This window comes from Scardinius erythrophthalmus (genome assembly GCF_964197995.2).
Source record: "Scardinius erythrophthalmus genome assembly, chromosome: 7".
Taxonomy (NCBI): domain Eukaryota; kingdom Metazoa; phylum Chordata; class Actinopteri; order Cypriniformes; family Leuciscidae; genus Scardinius; species Scardinius erythrophthalmus.
Window position 1 is genome coordinate 45,376,397 of NC_138227.1, and position 22,334 is coordinate 45,398,730.

The window sequence follows — 22,334 nt, forward strand, 5'->3', positions numbered from 1 at the left end:
GTGTGTGTGTGTGTGTGTGTGTGAGTGAGTGAGTGATTGAGTGAGGAGAGAGTTAATCTGGTTCACTGAGGGCCAGATGGCACGGACAGATTAAACTCCCTCCTGTTTATCCTGCACTTCTCCAAGAGAAAGCCTCACATTTGATATATGTGACTCCGTCCAGACTAAGGAATCGATTTATGAAGTACATTTCTGTAGGATCTGAAATGCTACAGTATTTGAATATTTAGTATATTTAAGCTTCTCCTGTGAAAAAGAAGTGCACTATTGAATGTGCATAGGCACTTTAGTGTACTTTAGTGTATAAAGTACACTAAAGTAGTGTACTTTAGCCTTGCCAGTGTTGCCTTTGGCTTGCTCAGTTGGGGATATTTGGGGATATTTTATTTAATTTAATTAATCAATCAACAATACTACTGATCAGCATTACCAAACGTGGACGTTTTCCACTAGAAACAAACCTTGTTGTATTATTTTAATTTAATACTGTGAAGCTGCTTTGATGCAATCTGTATTGTGAAAAGCGCTATATAAATAATCTTGACTTGACTTGACTTAAAGAGAGCACACTTTTGCATTTTACATCATCATGTTTTAATAATCTTTTGTCGCGCTCTAGAGAAGTGCACTTATTTTGATGCTGACTAACACTGAAGCACCTGTGAAGTACTTGACTGTAATTTAACTGTTATTCAATATTACATTTACTTCATATATTTCAAATGTACTAAACTGCACCTTTATCATTATAAATGTGTAATTACAAATATCTTTTGAATACATGACATGAAGAACACAAGAAGAAGACACAAGGTTATCACATTGAAGTATATATTATTTTATCATAATCAAAGACAATAGAAGCAATTATGAGATGACATATAAATATGTGCTTAAGTCCTACGCTCTAACTGATACAGTATGTCAACTCAAATATAAATATAAAGATTTAGCTTTCCAAAAATTCATTTTATCAAAATGTGTATATACAGGCAAGGAGAAGTGGGAAACACAGCAGGACACAGGCAACTAAACAGCATCAGAACCGGAGGAGAGAAATCATTTACTGAAGTTACTGGACAGATGCAGGTGTGTGTGGGGAAGTGTGTGTATTGACACATAGTAACAGTTGGCATCAGCTGTTCTGTTCGTTGTTAAAGTTGTTTTTTACACATATGGAAATAAAGGACCCAAACAGCACCTGTTCTGTGGAAGAGTGCTAAACATTGAGGACGTCTTGTGTGTGTGTGTGTGTGTGTGTGTGTGTGTGTGTGTGTGTGTGTGTGTGTGTGTGTGTGTCCACTTGCTGTTTGTCTTGGGCTGCTGGAATGTGTGAAGAGTTGACAGGGAAACACAAGAGTGTTTCAGCTCGTCTGCTCTGGTCTCAGGAATGCAGGAATGTGCCACAGAAAGGCTCTTTTCTTCACAGGCTCTCCTCCCACTGCTTTCTTTACTCGCTCTCCTTTTATCCCTCCCTCTCTCTCTCAATGCGTGGGATGTTCCCTCCCCCGCTCTGCTCTGAAAGCTCACTCCTCCCTCTCTCTCTATTATCTCTGGCTCCGCCCCCATCCCCCGTCCCTCTGTGCTGCCATCTGATTGGTCCGCGGTGAGAAGCCCCTCCCACTTCTCCTTCTCCAGTCCTGTGTCACCCAGAGCCCCACCCTCGTTCCCGACCGTGTCTTTCCCTCATCGTGTGCAAAGACCAGAGACGTCAAGGTGGTGAGAGAGAGAGAGAGAGAGAGAGAGAGAGAGAGAGACACTCTGTTGTTGGGTGGGTTGGGTGGGACTCCTGGTCTCCAGTGCGTGTGTTTCTCCTGTGGATCCGGATGATGCTGTGAGAGATGGTGCACCAGGACAGCGGCTCCTATCAGGTATGAGGGAACCGGATCTCTGTGATCTCTCGCTTGTTTCTCCTAGATCCAGATCAAACACAGACTTGGGCTCAGATGTTTCTCCTGAGAGATGTTGAGACGTGCGTGTCCTCCAGGGTTTCTCAGCGTCGTCTCAGACTGTGCTCAGATTTGCGATCTCAATACGAGCTGAAAGATTTATGATCACATGACCTGAGCTGCTCTCCACAGTCTCTTACCGGGCGTCGGACGTTTGTTCGGGTCTGTTCTCATCGCTGTTTATTTCAGGAGAAACATCTGAGACTGAACCCTCCCCGAGATCTGCATGCAGTCGTACGATCTGTGAAAGACGAGCTCTGAGAAATGCCTTTATCTTCTGGGAACAGAGGCTATCATTGTGGATCGTTGAGATTTCGCTCAGCTCTCAGATCAAATCAGTGCATGATGGTCAGATGTGCTCGCGTCACACATCATGAGCCTGAAGAGTGTGTGTGAACGTGTTCAGGTGAAGGATTGTGTGTGTGTGTGTGTGTGCCGTCAGTAAATCACTCTCCTCATTGATTAAAGCCACAGACGCGTGAGCTGCCACTGTGTTGTGGATATGTTCGCAGCTCAGAGACATGTTTAACACAGATCTGTGTGTTTATGATCAGTGTCTGCTCTGATCACAGATTCATTCTGTCGGCATCTCTTTCATATCTGTGATGAAGATGAGGATGATGATGAGGATCTCAGATTCGTCTCATATGCTGTGTTTGTTTGAGCCCAGCAGTGAATTCATATTCATATTCGTGTGTGTGTGTTTATCTGATGGCGAAGAGACAGTCTGAAACAGAGGGAGACGTGGAGCAAGATCACTTTCCACAGGACGTGTTTTACACACGTTTATTTCAGGAAAGAACAACCTCAGGGTTTAGACTTTGAGAGAGAGAACGAGTTTAAAAGACTTTATGTGAAATAAAGACATTATATTTAAACAAATACTTTCAATTAATAGAAATTAATACTTTTATTCAGCAATTAAATTGATCAAAAGTGACAGTAAAGACATTTAAAGATTTCTATTTCTAACAAATGCTGTTCTTTTGAACTTTTCTATTCTTAAAAATATCCTGAAAAATAAAATGCATCCACAAACATTAACTGTTTTCAACATTGATAATAATCATAAATGTTTCTTGATCATCAAATCATCATGTTAGAGTGATTTCTGAAGGATCATGTGACACTGAAGACTGGAGTAATGATGCTGAAAATACAGCTTTGATCACAGGAATAAATTACACTTAACTATATAGTCACATAGAAAGCAGACGATTTACACTGGAATAATATTTCACTGTTCTTACTGTATTTTTGATCAAACAAATGCAGCTCTGATTTGTATATATCCTTCAGTCCTGTCACTCAGAGGCCCACAGCATTTAGACTGTAACATGGTTGCTGCCTGTTCGAAAGAGAAACGTCTGTAGATAACACTGAACTATCGGTGCGTTTGCAGCTGTAACACGTGTGTTGGGTTGGGAGTAATAGTTTAACTATGTGCAAACAAGAAATATTTACATCTTTATCACTGCAAAACATGCTTTTCTTACTTTCCAGTCCAAATATCTAAAAGTTCTTAAATCAAGATGCATTTACTAAAGTAGTAAAAGGCCATAAGATATTTTGTCTTGTTTTCTGGGGAAATAAATCTAGATTACATCAGTTTTTGCTTAAAACAAGCACAATTATATGTCAATGGGGTAAGAAAATCATTTTGTTTCTGTTTGAATTAATTATTTTTCTCACCCCATTTACAGGTAATTTTGCTTTTTTTTAAGCAACAAATCACTTATTTGGATGAATTCCCCCAGAAAACAAGACATAACATCTAACTCATCTAGTAAACTTTTAGATATTTGGACTGTAAACAAGACAAAAAAACGAAGTAAGAAAAGCATGTTAGCAGCGTCCTCATAGGAGAGTAGAGATAGCGCAGACCAGACTCGGATGAGCGGAAGGAAACAGGAATGACGAGCGGAAAGGAAACGAGAGACTGGAAGAACAGCAAGAGAGGAAACAAACCAGGAACACTGTGCTAATGAAGAGGATTTCTGAGCAGAGAGAGAGAGAGATTTAGATGAGCGCAGATTTATGACAGAATGATAGAGCTGAAGACTGCGCAGGTGAGGAACACAGAGGAAATGATGTGTGTGTGTGTGTGTGTGTGTGTGTGTGTGTGTGTGTGTGTGTGTGTGTGTGTGTGTTGGGGACGGGGCCCAATCCTCCAGGGGCCCCATGATTAGGCTGGTATCCAGGCAACCGCCCGCATGGAGACGACTGGTGCCGGCCTGTCTGTGTCTCCGCCTGAACACACACACACACACACACACATTATTTACACCTCACTGTTCCCTGCACAGCCTCACACACGTTGTCTCTCTCATGTATCTCTTGGCCTTCATTATTTACTCATAATGAGGATGTATCTGGCTGTATCTGTGTGTGTGTGTGTGTGTGTGTGTGTGTGTGTGTGTGTGTGTGTGTGTGTGTGTGTGTGTGTGTGTGTGTGTGTGTGTGTGTGTGTGTGTGTGTGTGTGTGTGCGAGAGAGAGAGAGAGAGTGATAGTGTGTGTGTGTGTGTGTGTGTGTGTGTGTGTGTGTGTGTGTGTGTGTGTGTGTGTGTGTATATGTGTGTTTATAATGATGAAATATATTTAAGATGAAATATGCATGTATAAAATTTCATCTTAACACGTTGATAAGATCACCCAGTGTGTGATTTTTGTATGTTCCTACATTGTTTTGTAAGTTTAGAATAAAATTTAGAACTAAAGTTATTGATGAATCACGATTTGTTCGTGAAAACGTTCATACGCAGATTTCACGCTCAAATCTTTGTGTACCAAGTGTTAGTGACTGAGAATAAAATTATCTCCGAATGCAACGTCATGAACTAACTCCAGATGAGGAAATGTCATGAACTTGTAATTTCAATGATAACTTGGGATAAAAAATTATCCGTGAATTTATATGGAAACAAGCTTTGGGAGCTTTCCATCTTTACTCTCCTCATGTTACGTTGCATTCGGAGATCGACTAATTTTGACTGACAAAATTCCAGCCTCCGGAAACACTAACTGATAAAGTGAGTCGTACAAAATCTTTCTTTTTAGTAAACTCTGTGTACACAAACACTGTTCTCAATGCTGGAGTTCATGTGTAGAGCCCCTGGTGACACTTCCAGCACAGTTTCATGTTGTGTCGAGCCGCATCAGTGTTTTAAAATAGCGATTTTGATGCTATAATAGAAGTGCCCCATTCACAAGACATTTTGACCTAAAAGGAAAATACGGTCAATCTTAAAAATGGCGTTTCCATTCTAATTATGCTTTTAAACGAAAGTTTGACTCGGGTAGATTAGCAAAAAGAGCCTAGGTTCCATTTTGGCGAGAGTTACGCTTTAAGCCCAGTGTTGTGTTCTGGTCATTGTCCGTTATCATCGTGATATGCTTGGTTGTTCTGTTAATTTCAAAGAGTGTTGAGTGTTTTGTCTCTTTTAAGTTCTTGTAAATAAAGTTAAGCTGCTGCAATTAAATCCATTCACCTCATCTTTGCAACCCAGCTGTGACAGAATAACAGACCATACATTCAATTCACGTTTATTTGTATAGCGCTTTTCACAATACACATCCCAAGATAAAACAGAAGCAAATAGAAAATAATTAGTGTAGCTGCTGTTCATAACATGTGCTTTTGATCTGATATAACTGTACGCTTAGGAGATACATAATATGAATGGTAGGCTACATTAATTACATGTATTCATTACATGAATCTAACGGCAGTGAAAAGAATCCTCCTCCTTCAGTCCCTAGCACACACAGGTATTTCTGGACCTTTGCCATCGCATCCATTATGATGAAGACCGCCTGTGTGTGCTTTCCCGGACAAGCCTTAATGTGAAGATGAGAGCATGCATGCCCAGAAACAAGCCTCTAGGGACTTTCATGGAGGATGTGGAGTAGGTACTCCTCCACAGCGGTTCCCCCTTCATGATCCACAGACACGGAGCCAGAGCGACAGCAGGACTGAGCCCAGGATCGTCCCAGAGCCCAACGGATCGTCTGACTAGGTGTGTGAGCCAGCAACATCGCCTGTGCTCCTGGGATTACTGGTGGAGTATGAAGGAATGTTGCGGAGCCCAACCCCCACAACAACAGCTGACGAACTGCTCATAGACTGGGAGAGCGAGTGTATAGTGGCATTTCTGTCCCCGAGCCAGTCCCTGTTATCTGCACTGAACCCTTAGTTTTGATGTTCCCGCCCTGCCTCCCGCTCCCACCTCTGCCTGTTTTGTGTAAAGTCCTGAATAAAATGTGTGTACTGTTTCATCCTGTCAAGCCTGTCTGTTCAAGCCCACTTGCTCTGCCAAGTCATCCAGCCCTTCAGCTCCTGTTCAAGTAGCCAAAGATCTGCCTAAGTCTGAGAATTTGTCAGTGCAGCCCTGGATGGTCGAGCCAGTAGCTCCACCCAGGACCTCCGTGACTGACACTCCTAGGCCTGTCGAGCAGTTGACTCCTCTGTGGCTCCTCCCTCCCTCGACTCAGCCCGGAACCGTCGTCCCATTGGCTCCACCATGGCTCCTCCCTCCCTCGACTCCACCTGGAACTGTTGTCCCCTCGGCTCCACCATGGCTCCTCCCTCCCTCGACTCCACCTGGAACTGTTGTCCCCTCGGCTCCACCATGGTTCCTCCCTCCCTCGACTCCACCTCCTCCCTCCCTCGACTCCACCTGGAACCGTCGTCCCCTCGGCTCCACCATGGCTCCTTCCTCCCTTGACTCCACCCAGAACCGTCATCCCCTCGGCTCCACCATGGCTCCTCCCTCCCTCGACTCCACCTGGAACCGTCATCCCCTCGGCTCCACCATGGCTCCTTCCTCCCTCGACTCCACCTGGAACCGTCGTCCCCTCGGCTCCAACATGGCTCTTCCCTCCTTTGACTCCACCTGGAACCGTCATCCCCTCGGCTCCACCATGGCTCCTCCCTCCCTCGACTCCACCTGGAACCGTCATCCCCTCAGCTCCACCATAGTTCCTTCCTCCCTCGACGCCACCTGGAACCGTCGTCCCCTCGGTTCCACCATGGCTCCTCCCTCAACTCAACCCAGAACCGTCGTCCCCTCGGCTCCACCATGGCTCCTCCCTCCCTCGACTCCACCTGGAACCGTCATCCCCTCGGCTCCACCATGGCTCCTCCCTCAACTCAACCCAGAACCGTCGTCCCCTCGGCTCCACCATGGCTCCTCCCTCCCTCGACTCCACCTGGAACCATCGTCCCCTCGGCTTCACCATGGCTCCTTCCTCCCTCGACTCAACCCAGAACCGTCGTCCCCTCGGCTCCACCATGGCTCCTCCCTCCCTCGACTCCACCTGGAACCGTCGTCCCCTCGGCTTCACCATGGCTCCTTCCTCCCTCGACTCAACCCAGAACCGTCGTCCCCTCGGCTCCACCATGGCTCCTCCCTCCCTCGACTCCACCTGGAACTGTCGTCCCCTCGGCTCCACCATGGCTCCTCCCTCCCTCAACTCAACCCAGAACCGTCGTCCCCTCGGCTCCACCATGGCTCCTCCCTCCCTCGACTCCACCTGGAACCGTCGTCCCCTCAGCTCCAACATGGCTCTTCCCTCCCTCGACTCCACCTGGAACCGTTGTCCCCTCAGCTTCACCATGGCTCCTCTCTCCCTCAACTCAACCCAGAACCGTCGTCCCCTCGGCTCCACCATGGCTCCTCCCTCCCTCGACACCACCTGGAACCGTCGTCCCCTCGGCTCCACCATAGCTCCTCCCTCCCTCAACTCAACCCAGAAGCGTCGTCCCCTCGGCTCCACCATGGCTCCTCCCTCCCTCGACTCCACCTGGAACCGTCGTCCCATTGGCTCCACCATGGCTCCTCCCTCCCTCGACTCCACCTGGAACTGTTGTCCCCTCGGCTCCACCATGGCTCCTCCCTCCCTCGACTTCACCTGGAACCGTCGTCCCCTCAGCTCCACCATGGCTCCTCCCTCCCTCGACTCCACCTGGAACTGTTGTCCCCTCGGCTCCACCATGGTTCCTCCCTCCCTCGACTTCACCTCCTCCCTCCCTCGACTCCACCTGGAACCGTCGTCCCCGCGGCTCCACCATGGCTCCTCCCTCCATCGACTCCACCTGGAACCGTCGTCTCCTCGGCTCCACCATGGCTCCTCCCTCCCTCGACTCAACCCAGAACCGTCGTCCCCTCGGCTCCAACATGGCTCCTCTCTCCCTCAACTCCACCTGGAACCGTCGTCCCCCCTAATGTCAGGGCTATGTTTTGTTTTCCTGTGTTTGGTGCATGTTTCCTTTGTTCTGTTTTTTTTTTTTTTTTTTTTTTTTTTTTGTGTGTGTGAATTACCATGCTTTTGCATTGGTTACTGATTCAATTACACCTACGTTTAATTAGTTTGCTCCATTTAAGCCCGTTGCTTGGTTCTGGTTATTGTCCGTTATCGTCGCGATATGCTTGGTTGTTCTGTTAATGTCGAAGAGTGTTGAGTGTTTTGTTTCTTCTAAGTTCTTGTAAATAAAGTTAAGCTGCTGCAATTAGATTCAATTCAATTCAAATTTATTTGTATAGCGCTTTTCACAATACATATTGTTTCAAAGCAGCTTTACAGAAAGTGCATTTCAGAAATGTACATAGAGAAATACAGTTAGTTAATCATGTATTGATTTAGGGCATAAACATCGCCAGCGTCGAGTCGTCTCTTCACAGGCGCCGAGTCGTCTCTGCACGGGTGTTGGAGAATCTGTAGTTTCCATGAGAGGCTGGATACAAACTGGAGCTGACGATCTGTATTTACCTCGGGACTAGCGTCCCGAGATAACAACAGAAAAGCATATGGGAAATAAATAGATCCATTCACCTCATCTTTGCAACCCAGCCATGACAATTGTATTGGAACTATTTTATGTGGTGAAATAACTAAAACAGACAATATTGATGAGTATAAGAGAATCTCATACAGGGAATTTTTTTTGCTCCATATAGTGCATTTTGAGGTCATTCTAACCGAATACTGCTGATCTATATCTCAGTCAATATGTGCCTCTCAAGAAGTGTTTTAGTTTTTGCTAAAGGAATGACACTCAATAATAGGGCTGGGAGAAAAAAAAACGATTCACCTAGCTATCGATTCACCTTTAAACCTTTGACAAAATCATATCAAATATCAAATCATATCACATTCAAATCTGTTGCCGCTGACCCGGAGAGAGTCATCATGAAACAGCTTCACAAACAGTCTTTTCAACCTCATAGTGTCATTATTTCTGTGATACAATAGTTCAAATTATCAAAGAATGTACTGGGATGAAAGTTCAAATATAAACACTGGTGATGTCTACAATATTGATCAAAATAGAGTAAATCAGCTTTTGATAGAAACTTGGTGCTTAAAATAAGACATTTATTGGTTACATTGTTTCACCACTAGGTGGCGACAAGTGACTGTTAAAATTGTTATTGAATCTTTTATTAAAGAGAATGCAGGATTGTATGATGCTTCTGAAGTAAAACTCAGAAAGATGTGATGAATTGTTTTGTACTAGTGTATGATTTAACTTTTCCGATGGTCTAGTGTTTAAAAAATTGCAATATATTGCAATATCGAATCTCAATACTTGTAGAATCGCAATACATATCATATCGGCACCCAAGTATCGTGATAGTATTGAATTGGGAGAAAAATAAATACATAAATAAATATTGTTAAAACAACAATACATATCGTGCAGTTGCCAATGCTTATATCTTAATGTTCACAATAACAGCTGTTGTCTATAACACTCAACATTATAATTGACTGTATAAAGAAGTTGCAGGAGATTTCATCTTTCCAGAAATTCTGTATGATTTTTCAACCATAAATCAATTCATTTTGAGCTGATGTAACTTTAGATATTAGGAGTCGCTGTGTTTCAGGTGTCAGTATGTGATTGGCCTTCTCTGTGTTTTTATATTTACGTAGATATTGTCCTGATTTCTCCAGTGAGTGTGATTTGTTGATTTACTAGGTGTGTGTGTGTGTGTGTGTGTGTGTGTGTGTGTGTGTGTGACTCACAGAGGATGAAGTCCCTGTAGTAGAGAGTGGGCTGTATATGTTTGGTTCAGGTCGGCGGACGTGGACGATACACTGGTGAGCCGGTTTAAATCCCCCATAATCCTCTGGGCTCAGCAGTGAATGTCGGTCACTTCCTGTGCTCTGATCCAGCAGAGAATGAGAGAGAAACACACAAAGCTGTCATTCTTGTGTCTGTGCCTACTTAAACATACTTTGTATATTATTGAACAATTATGTATTCCTTATTAACCATATTTTGATCTGAAATTGTGAGTTAAACCTGGCAACAACAACAAAAAAACTCCTTTTGGGGATGTCTTCATTTGTAAAAAACAATGTAAAAATAAAGTAAATAAAGATTTTTTTTTGTAAAAATGCAGAAAGATTTCTGTTAGGGTTAGTGTGTGTGGGAAGGGTTAGGTTATAGCATAACTACTAGCTGTATATTAAAAACATGTCCAGATTGCTGGTGTACCGGATCTGCTCGCATTCACGGGATGAAATAATAAATGAATTTATTTTAATGAAATAAACCATCACTTAAGTGTTCTTCAAGAGATCACATGTTCAAGACTGTTTCTTAACACACTTAAGTACACTTTTAAAAGTCAACATCGTAGTAATGTTTTACTTTAAAGTTCATTTTACATCATCATGTTTTAATAATCTTTTGTCGTGCTCTAGAGAAGTGCACTTGTTGTGATGCTGACTAACACTGAAGCACCTGTGAAGTACTTGATTGTGTTTTAATCAATATTACATTGAAACTAAATTACAAATGTGTAATTGCAAATATATTTAAATACATGGCATACAAGTTTCAATTAAAATGACATTGAAGTATATTTTCAGTTTATCATAAATCCTTGTCAGTACATTCATCAGTACCATATTTCAAAGACAATATTACATAAGTAATTATGAAATTACACATAACGATGTATTTAAAGTCAGCATGAAAGTGAAGTTGCGCTGGTCTTTTCTCCTCTACTGTGCCGTCTATCCCAGTGAAACGAATGTGGGCGGGGCTTGATTGTGTCTGTGGGGAATTGATTGGATGGTTGTGGTTTGCTATTTGCTGATCTCATGTGAGTGACAGGTTATAGCCCCGCCCTCGTCATCAGAGAAGAGAAGAGATGATGAAAGAGGAACTTATTCTGAGTCAAGATTATTAACACAATAATGATTATGTGCACAGAGAAATTACATAAACAAATAAGAATTGTCCATTTTGATTTCATGGGGACTTTAAGTTCTCCAATGATTTGGAGATAATCTTCTGACTGTCCTGAGCAGATGTGTGTGTGTGTGTGTGTGTGTGTGTGTGTGTGTGTGTGTGTGTGTGTGTGTGTGTGTGTGTGTGTGTGTGTGTGATGATACTGTGCTCTGTGTCTCACTGCTGCCACCTGCTGGTCTGTGTGTGTGTGCGCGTGTGTGTGTGTGTGTGTGTGTGTGTGTGTGTGTGTGTGTGTGTGTGTGTGTGTGATGATACTGTGCTCTGTGTCTCACTGCTGCCACCTGCTGGTCTGTGTGTGTGTGCGCGTGTGTGTGTGTGTGTGTGTGTGTGTGTGTGTGTGTGTGTGTGTGTGTGTGTGTGTGTGTGTGTGTGTGTGTGTGTGTGTGTGTGTGTGTGTGTGTGTGTGTGTGATGATACTGTGCTCTGTGTCTCACTGCTGCCACCTGCTGGTCTGTGTGTGTGCGTGTGTGTGTGTGTGTGTGTGTGTGTGTGTGTGTGTGTCCTGCTGTTAAACCTGTGTTTCCTCTGTGTGTGTCTCAGGCCCAGAAGAATGAGCGCGAGTCGATCCGGCAGAAACTGGCGCTCGGGAGTTTCTTTGACGATGGGCCGGGCATCTACACCGGCTGCAGCAAGAGCGGCAAACCCAGCCTGTCCTCGCGGTCAGTGCCCCAACTACACCACCGGGGGGGTGCGCGTGTCCTCTGGGGGAGGGGGGGGTGCCTCAAAAGAGGACTTACTTACACTGACTTATAGAGATACAAGAACAGCTACAAGTGTATGCACTACTTGCTTTATGCAAGCACTATATGCACTGTGTGTGTGTGTGTGTGTGTGTGTGTGTGTGTGTGTGTGTGTGTGTGTGTGTGTGTGTGTGTGTGTGTGTGTGTGTGTGTGTGTGTGTGAGATCTGCAGACAACGGGCCTTTTCTTCAACTTTCCCTGGCCGCAGTATGAGAGTCGGTGTCGCGGCGTCACGTTTCTGTGTTCACACACTCTCTCTATGAACTGAAGGGTTTCCCCCTCAGCGGCTCATCCCGACACACACTCTCTTCCCAATAGGGAAGCAGCACACACACTTCAAACTTTAGCCTCAATAACTGCAGTCACTTTCTGTTTCACATGCCCGTGATGATGAGCACTTCTGGTCATTGTTTTGTCTTGTCGACAGATTGTCATAATGCTGCTGTTATTACAGTAAACCATTAACACTGTGGCCCAGTTTACCCCCTCCACTGGATTCCAGTCCAGAGTCAACCTTGCTTTTTGTTGATCCCATGTTCTTTACGGCGAGACACCAAACCATTGTTTTTCTGTCACTGGTCAAGTTAGAGTTTTTGTCTTCTTTCAGAGCAGTGGAAAGCAAACATCCAAAACACACTTTTTAATGTTTATTTTATTGCACTTTATCTATTTACGTCTGTAGTTCTCAATTACAGTCTCTTTAAAAGTTCTGAGTAAGAAACATTTACACACACCAAACTGTACAGTTTTATTCCTCTCTGTATTCTGACGGTCTCTTCATACCATTCGTCTGGTTTATGGAACTTTTTATTCCCAACATGGTGAAAATGCCCTTTTTTTCCCCTGTTGTTGACAGTATTTTTGTGATGTATGGGGTAATAAAATGAGAAATGAAAAATCCCCTCTGTAAAAACCTCCAGTATGTAAACAAAATCAGACGCGAATTTACTGAAGCTTGTTTCCGCCACAGAATAAAACATTTAATCTCACAATTCTGACTTTATATCTGACAATTCTGACTTTATATCTCACAATTCTGACATTATAACACAATTCTGAGATAAAAAGTCGCAATTACCTTTTTATTTTTTAGTCTGTGGCAGAAACAAGCCTCCATAAGATTTTGACCCATTATGCATATTTAAGCAGAACATTTCTGAAACCTGTAATGCAAGCGATTGTCTTCATGTACTGTGATAAATAAGCTGGAGAAAGAGTTGTGATGTGTATGAGTTAAAAATCTAATTTACTATCTTGATCTCTTATAATAGATGAGCGGTAATCTGACATTCACCATGGAACTGATTGCAATCGTCGAAAATAATTGTGTAATTATTAACTCATTCATTTTTTTTACAGCCATTTAGGCTAAATCTGCACTCATCTTTTATAAATGCATTACATGTTAACGTTGTTCTTCTTATTTGATGTTTTTTTGCTAAATGCTAAAAGTATTGAAACTCAGTGTCAGTGTTTTCTGCTGGTTCATCTCTCTCTGTTCTGAACCCTCTCGTGGCTCGTACAGTTTCCAGTGCTCTTTCAGTTTCTCCTGCATTAAACTGATGATCCCAGCCTGACGGCACATGATGTGAAACTGATACTGTATACAAAGCTTTCCTGCCATTATTACATTTAAGAGCTATTTCTACCTGATGTCACCCATATAAAAGAGATTGGTTGGTGTAAACGGACATATATAGTGAAGTTTGACTTGAATAAGAGCAGTTAAAGTGAACTAACTGAAGTGTCTTTGCAGGCTCCAGAGTGGCATGAACCTGCAGATCTGCTTCGTCAACGACAGCGGCAGCGACAAGGACAGCGACGCCGATGACAGCAAGACGGAGACCAGCCTGGACACGCCGCTGTCACCCATGGTACACACACACATGTTTACTCTCGCCGCCTGTGTCACAGAGGTCACACAAACAAGTTTTGGAAACAGCCCCATCCAGAATGCCCCTGAATCTGGGATGTGGTTGAGAGCCATGGCTTCCCAGCAGCGATGGTTACAGTAACGTTACGCATGAGTCAGAGAGGGTCACGGGCCAGAGAAATGACCCCGCCGACACACACACACACACACACACACACACACTGACCTTGACAACCATCCTCATCACATCAGCCTGAATCACACACACTCGTACACACTGACCCTCATCAGCCTGAATCATTACAGACCACATGTGTGGATCCCCGCTGGACACTCACACACACACACACACACACACACACACACACACACGACGTGTGGATCCCCCCTGGACACTCACACACAACACACACACACACACACACACACACACACACACACACACACACACACACACACACACACACACACACACACAACATGTGGATCCCCCCTGGACACTCACACACACACACACACACACACACACGACATGTGGATCCCCCCTGGACACTCACACACACACACACACACACACACACACACACACACACACACACACATGACATGTGGATCCCCCCTGGACACTCACACACAAACACACTCACACTTATTGATATCAGGAATTATATTTATACTAGTAACAATGGCAATTTTTGATATCAGAAATTACATTTCCACGAGTAACAATGCTAATTCTAGATATCAAGAATTGAATTTCAATTAATTAAAATTCTGAATACACATATCAGCTTTGTATTTCTTACTAGTAGAAATATCATTTTTAATATCAATAATTACATTGTTACTAGCAAAAATGTGAATTCCTGATATCAAGAATTACGTGGTTACTTGTAAAAATGTCTATTCTAGATATCAACAATTCAATTGCTACTTGTAAAAATTTTCATTTTTGATATCTGAAAATGTATTTCTGATATCAATATAATTTCAGATATCTAAAATGGCTTTCTTACTAGTAACAATCACATTCATGATATCAACAATTGATTTTGTACGGCAGCCTATGGTGACATTTCACTAGTGAAAATATAAGAATTATAGTTTTTACTAGTTGAAATTCGATTCTTGATATCTAGAATTAGCATTGTTACTAGTGGAAATCTAATTCCTGATATCAATAACTATCATTTGAACTAGTGAAAATTGAATTGTTGATATCAAGGATTCATATCCTGGAAATTAATAAAAGTTAAAACGGCTTGCCATATACAGTGAGGAAAATAAGTATTTGAACACCCTGCTACTTTGCAAGTTCTCCCACTTGGAAATCATGGAGGGGTCTGAAATTGTCATCGTAAGTGCATGTCCACTGTGAGAGACATAATCTAAAAAAAAAATCCAGAAATCACAATATATGATTTTTTAACTATTTATTTGTATGATACAGCTGCAAATAAGTATTTGAACACCTGTCTATCAGCTAGAATTCTGACCCTCAAAGACCTGTTAGTCTGCCTTTAAAATGTCCACCTCCACTCCATTTATTATCCTAAATTAGATGCACCTGTTTGAGGTCGTTAGCTGCATAAAGACACCTGTCCACCCCATTTGTGAGAGAATGGGTCGCTCTCAGGAGCTCAGTGAACTCAAGCGTGGTGCTGTGATAGGTTGACACCTGTGCAATAAGTCCATTCGTGAAATTTCCTCACTACTAAATATTCCACGATGAACTTTTATTGGTATTATAACAAAATGGAAGCAAGTGGGAACAACAGAAACTCAGCCATGAAGTGGTAGGCCACGTAAAACCCACAGAGCGGGGTGAGCGCATGCTGAGGGTCAATAGCAGTCAATAGCTACAGACCTCCAAACTTCATGTGGAGGCCTTCAGATTAGCTCAAGAACAGTGCGTAGAGCTTCATGGAATGGGTTTTCCATGGCCGAGCCGCTGCATCCAAGCCTTACATCACCAAGTGCAATGTAAAGTGTGGGATGCAGTGGTGTAAAGCACACCGCCACTGGACTCCAGAGCAGTGGAGACGTGTTCTCTGGAGTGACGAATCACACTTCTCTGTCTGGCAAGGAGAACTGTACTTGCCTGACTGCACTGAGCCAAGGGTAAAGTTTGGTGTTAAAGGGTTAGTTCACCCAAAAATGAAAACTCTGTCAGTAATTACTCTCCCTCATGTTGTTCCAACCCCGTAAGACTTTTGTTCATCTTCGAAACACAAATTAAGATATTTTTGATGAAATCTGAGAGCTGTCTCACTCCTCCTGCAGGCTTATGGACACTATAACTTGCTGGCCCAGAAAATGTATTAAAGACATTGTTAATATAGTCCAAGTGACTCCAGTGGCTCAATCTTAAGTTTATAAAGCGACGAGAATACTTTTTGTGCGCAAAAACAAACAAAAATAACGACTTTATTCCACTTTTCATTTCCTTCTCTCTGGACCTCGAGTTTTTTTTTACGTAGTGTAATAGCGTAGCGCGTCTGTGTTGCACGTCACCACGTATCACACATGACCAGAGTCGCCTAATAGTGAGCCTACGTGGTGACGTGCAACACAGACACGCTACGCTTAAACACTACGTAAACTAACTCGAGGCCCAGAGAGAAGGAAATGAAAAGTGGAATAAAGTCGTTATTTTTGTTTGTTTTTGCGCACAAAAAGTATTCTCGTCGCTTTATAAACTTAAGATTGAGCCACTGGAGTCACTTGGACTATATTAACGATGTCTTTAATACATTTTCTGGGCCAGCAAGTTATAGTGTCCATAAGCCTGCAGGAGGAGTGATCCAGCTCTCAGATATCATCAAAAATACCTTAATTTGTGTTTCGAAGATGAACAAAAGTCTTACGGGGTTGGAACAACATGAGGGAGAGTAATTACTGACAGAGTTTTCATTTTTGGGTGAACTAACCCTTTAAATTATGGTGTGTGGGGGAGGGGGGGGGGTTATGCTGTTTATATACTTTGTATTACATTCGGAAGTAACGCACAGTTTGAGTAGTTTGCTGCCTGTGCTGCAGTCGGTCAGATGAAGAAGTGTCTGATCATCATCTTCTGTCCTCAGAGCAAGCAGAGCTCGTCCTACTCGGACAGAGACACCACGGAGGACGACTGCGAGTCTCTGGAGGACATGGACTTCCTGAGCCGGCAGAAGAAGCTGCAGGCCGAGGCCAAGCTGGCGCTCGCGATGGCCAAGCCCATGGCCAAGATGCAGGTGCAGGTGGAGAAGCAGAACCGCAAGAAGTCCCCGGTGGCAGACCTGGTACGTGCGACGGGAACTCCAGCGGTGTGTGTGTGTGTGTGTGTGAGAGAGAGAGAGCTGGAAAACAGAACGTGTCAATGATTATGAAAGACTTTGGCCTTTCATTTCTCCAAAACTCAGAACAAATATTGTGATAACTTTTTCTCAGTCAGCACAACAGTTATCAGTCAAGACTAACCCTTGTGAAAAAGAAGTGTGCTTAGTTGCACTGAATCTTAAGAAGTTCAAGTTCAAGTTCATTTTATTTGTATAGCACATATACAACAGCCAATAGGCTGACCAACGTGCTTTACACATGATACCACATACACAGAAAACCAGACCAAGCAAAATTTAATATAACCCAATTTAAAAAACAAAATAAAATAAAATAATCACAGTAGTCAATATCACAGTAGTCAATACACTAAGGAAAACAAATACGTTTTTAGCAGGGACTTAAAAACAGACAGTGAAGGGGCCATTCTGATCTCCAGAGGCAGGGCTTTCCAAAGTCGAGGCCCTGCCACTGCAAATGCGCGTTCGCCTCTACGCTTTAGCCTGACGTGAGGGACTATCAACAAAGCCTGGTCACGGGATCGTAGGCTTCTGGACGGAGAGTAGAGATGAAGAAGTTCAGAGAGGTAGACAGGGGCTAGGTTGTGCAGGGATTTGAATACAAAGAGTACAATTTTAAAGTCTATTCTCTGACAAACCGGCAGCCAGTGTAAGGATTTAAGAACCGGGGTGATGTGTTCATGTTTACGACACTTTAAAAGAAGTCTGGCCGCAGCATTCTGAACGAGCTGAAGACGTGCAATTTGACCCTTAGATATTCCGCAGTATAAAGAGTTGCAATAATCTAGACGAGATATAACAAAAGCGTGAACAGCCATTTCTAGAGTTTTTGGTGTGAGAAAATGTTTAATTTTAGACAGTAAGCGAAGCTGATCCGATAACAGAGGAGATGTGTTTGTCAAATTTTAAATGCTGGTCAACAAGAACTCCTAGGTTCCGAACCCTTGAGGATCTAAAAACTGATAAACTTTCTAGCTCAGGGCTTATACACTGAGAGTTCTCATTTGGACCGAAAACAATTACCTCGGTCTTGTCTTCATTTAGGAAGAGGAAATTTTGGGCAAGCCATAATTTAACCTCCTCTAGACATTGCAGAAGAGAAGTAATCGCAGTGGGATTGTTTCTTCTGATGGGTAAATAGATCTGCGTATCATCTGCATAGAAATGAAAAGACACGCCATGTCTACGCAAGATAGAGCCCAGAGGAAGCATGTAAAGAGAAAATAAAGAGGGAGCTAAAATAGAGCCTTGTGGAAGGCCACAGGTCAAAGGTGCAGGGGAAGAGGTCAAATTACCCAGCTTCACTAAAAACTTTCTGTCAGACAGGTATGACTGAAACCATTTCAGGACGTTAGCTTTTAGACCTACCCAAGACTCCAGTCTAGATAATAGAGAGGAGTGGTCTACGGTATCAAAAGCAGCAGACAGATCTAGAAGAATAAGAACCACAGAGTCATTTAATAAAATGATATTAGGTAAATATCATTTAACACTCTCAACAGGGCGGACTCAGTGCTGTGAGCAGACTTAAAACCCGATTGAAAAACCTCATAAATACAGTTACTTGACAGAAAACATTGAAGTTGATTCAGCACGATTTTCTCTAAAGCTTTTGAAATGAAAGGTAAGACAGAAATTGGCCGAAATTTTTTTAGGACAGAGGAATCCAGTGAAGGCTTCTTGAGCAGAGGAGTGACCGTAGCCACTTTAAGACTGGCAGGAACAGAGCCAGTTTGAAGACACTTATTGATAAAAGACACCAAACCTGGCCCAATCGAATTGATATTTAATTAAAAAAATCGCGGGTGAATAATATCGGTAGAACAGAATGAAGGTTTAAGCTTGCCAATCACCTCCTTCAATTCCTGAAGATTGATAGGTACAAAAGCATCGAAGACGGCAGAGGCAGATGACATGATTGGAGAGACAGTTAAAGTTAAAGTGGGGCAGACGCTAAGTCTTAAGTTAGTAATTTTGTCACTGAAATATCTCAAGAAGCTTTCACAGAGAGCAACAGAGGCAACAGGCAAAGAGTTAACAGAAGGATTTGTCACAGATTGAATAATAGAAAACAAAACCTTAGGTTTAGAGTGATTCATTTCAATTAGATTGGAAAAATATACAGCTTTCGCAGACTTCGCTGCAGTCTGGTAGGATGTCAGAGAATCTCTGAACATTTGAAGAGAGATATGCAGCCTGTCCTTTTTCCATTTTCGTTCTGCCTTTCTACAATTTTGTCTTAGGAGACGGGTGTCAGAATTTAGCCACGGTTCAGGTTTTGGTTTGTGCTTGTGAGGCTTAAAGGGAGCAGTTGCATTTGCTACCTTCAGCCAGGCAGAATTCATTAGGCTAAGATGCTGATCAGCATCCAAGTCAGATAATGACTGATCTAAGAGCAGCTGTGAACAACATTCAGCAAAGCACAGGTTGAAATTTGTGCTGAACTGAGGAGAGTAGAACCTAGACAGAGTTACAGGTGTAGTAGAAAAATGAGAGAGATCTGGAAGAGTCAGAGAAAAAAGTATGGGCTTATGGTCCGAGATCATAAAGTCTGAGAGCACAATATCAGTCACATCAAGCCCATATGACAGTACAAGATCCAACGTATGGCCCTGGATGTGAGTAGAGTCACTGATCCACTGAGATAAATTAAAAGCGTCAATGAGATTCAGAAAGTCATGTGATAGGGGGTTTGACGGACAGCAAACATGGATATTAAAATCGCCTACCAATAGAAAGCGATCTTAATTAGTGGCAATATTGCTGACCAATTCAGTGAAATGCTGTATAAAGTCCTTAGAAGAGTGCGGAGGACGGTAGATCGCCCCTAAACATACAGGACCATTCCAGTCTAACTGAAGAAACTGAGCTTCAAAACTGGAAAAGGCCGTTACAGGGGCCAATCGACAGCGTGCAGAGATAGAGTTCTTTAAAACTGTTACTATCCCGCCACCGCGTCCCTTCAGACGAGGAGAGTTCAAAAATATACAGTCAGAGGGGATCAAATCAGCAAAAGGAGTTAGATCACCAACCTTTACCCAGGATTCCGTAATGAACATAAAATCCAAGTTGTGAGATGAGTAAAAGTCGTTTAATAAAAAGAGAGCGGGCATTTAATAATGCCATCTTGGGTGGAGAAATAATAACAGGAGATGATGGCGCGCGTTTCAGTACGCGCAGATTTCCGTGAGTTACTCCCCGTCTTCGAGAGCCGAGGCCGATTCGGATAAGAAGTATATTTTATAGGTATAATAAGATTTATAGGTATATTTTTTAAATGTACGTGCAGATAATATAGTATTAATGAAATGAAAGGCCACTTCAAGAGATGACGTGTTCAGGGCTGCTTCTTCAGGAGACCCCGCTCTCGTTAGTACACTTAAAAAGTCCACATTGTAATTTCAAATGAAAAGTTTTACTTTAATGTACATTGTGTTTTAATAATCTTGTGTTGCGCTTTTAAGAAGTGCACTTATTTTGATCCTGACTAACATACTAAAGCACATTTGAAGAAATGTAGTGTGTTAAATGTAAGTGCTAAATTGGAATTTCATCATTACACATGTGCAATTACAAATATTTAATTGCATGATATAAAAGTTTCAGTAGAAATGACATTGAAGCATATTTTAGTTTATCATAAATGCTTGTCGGAACATTCATCAGCACACTTTAACCATATTTTAAAGACAATAGAAGTGATTATGAAATTACATATTGATGATTGTAAGTCCTACTTCAGTTGATTAAAAAAGCCTTTCAAAGGTCAGACTTAAATTAAGAATGCTAAAGTGTTCTGCTTTTTCACAAGGGAAACCCAAAAATGAATGAAGCCCAACATTATTTCAATCTTGACACAGTAAGTGTGAAATCATGCCATTTAAATAAATTATGCTTGTACGACTGGGTCATTATTATAATTATCTACAGTATAGAGTACAGTGTATTAATAACTCATGGCAATTCCCTTTCATAAACCTGAGCGATCACATTGACGTCTTAGGGTTGGCTGGGTGTAGTCCGTGGTGTCGGGTGATGATCATGACACGCTTTAGGGGGTCTGGTTTTAATTCAGCAATGGTGATCAGACGCCAGTGACGTCTCGACACGTCACAGTCCGAGAACGCCTACGCTGCACCAGAGACCGGCTCTCCGTCTGTCAGCTCTGAGCTGAAACCATGACACACACACACACACACACACACACACACACACGAACAGGAACCAGCTGGCACACACTTCCTCTTCAGTCGAGGATTTCTCCTCTCTGCTTCCGCCCACAGTGAAACCGCACGAGCATGTCACACACACTCGCACTGATTTCTCTGCGCCGTGTCTTCCTCCACTGCACATATTTTAGTAGTAAGAACAAAACTGACTTCTGGCTGTGTAAATTCTTAGGAAACACTCTTAAAGTGGGGCTTGTGATGCTGTTTCTCCTCACCGTTCAGTCAGAGGGGCAGCCCATGATTAGATCATCTCAAACTCATCACAGACCACACTAAACTCACACTGGCTTATTCAGCCTTCATCATGCCACTTCATGCAGTGTTGAATCAGACTCCCTGTACAGTGAACCCAGTGACATAGTGTGTTGAACACCACTGGATCACTGGACCGAGCCGCCTGAATCCTCCACATCTGTCTCTGTCTGAGACTCACATACTGCTTTTGCATCCTTCCAGTGGTTATAGATGAGAAGGTATCTCATAGATTGACGTCTTCTCATGCTGATTTTTGATTTTCATATTGTAAACTATAACACCAGACGCTTCATATGGAAGCTTGTTTCCGCCACAGGCAATTGCAACTCACAATTCTGACTTTTTTCTCCCAATTGCATGATATAAAGTCAGAATTGTGTAATATAAAGTCGCAATTTTGTGTTAATTAGTCAGAATTGCATGAAATAAAGTCACAATTCTGTGTTATAAAGTCAGAATTACATTATATAAAGTCGCAACTGCGAGTTATAAAGTCAGAATTGCAAGATATAAAGTCGCAATTTGTAGATAATTAAGTCGCAATTATCTTTTAAGTAAGGGATAATGTACATCCAGCCGGTTGTTATCTCAGAATAAACCCAACTGGGTGATCAGGATCAGGACTTGCATCAGCCTGAAGAGGGTTTATTCTGAGATTAGGGAATGAACTTGCGCTCCCGGGGG

General features: G+C 42.8%; 1 protein-coding gene across 2 annotated transcripts in view; it reads left to right on the forward strand.

Annotated features, from left to right (window-relative positions):
• schip1 (schwannomin interacting protein 1) overlaps nt 1-22,334 on the forward strand; it is a 48,715-nt gene that overhangs the window by 18,516 nt on the left and 7,865 nt on the right. Inside the window, exons 1-4 of one of the 2 annotated variants that reach the window (XM_081370713.1) lie at nt 1,778-1,871; nt 11,756-11,874; nt 13,712-13,829; nt 16,912-17,109. In XM_081370713.1, the coding sequence (XP_081226839.1) occupies nt 1,842-1,871; nt 11,756-11,874; nt 13,712-13,829; nt 16,912-17,109 (465 nt within the window). In that variant the 5' untranslated portion in view covers nt 1,778-1,841. Of the gene's footprint in view, nt 1-1,777; nt 1,872-11,755; nt 11,875-13,711; nt 13,830-16,911; nt 17,110-22,334 lie in introns of those variants that run through there. The other variant, XM_081370712.1, reaches the window with a different exon arrangement.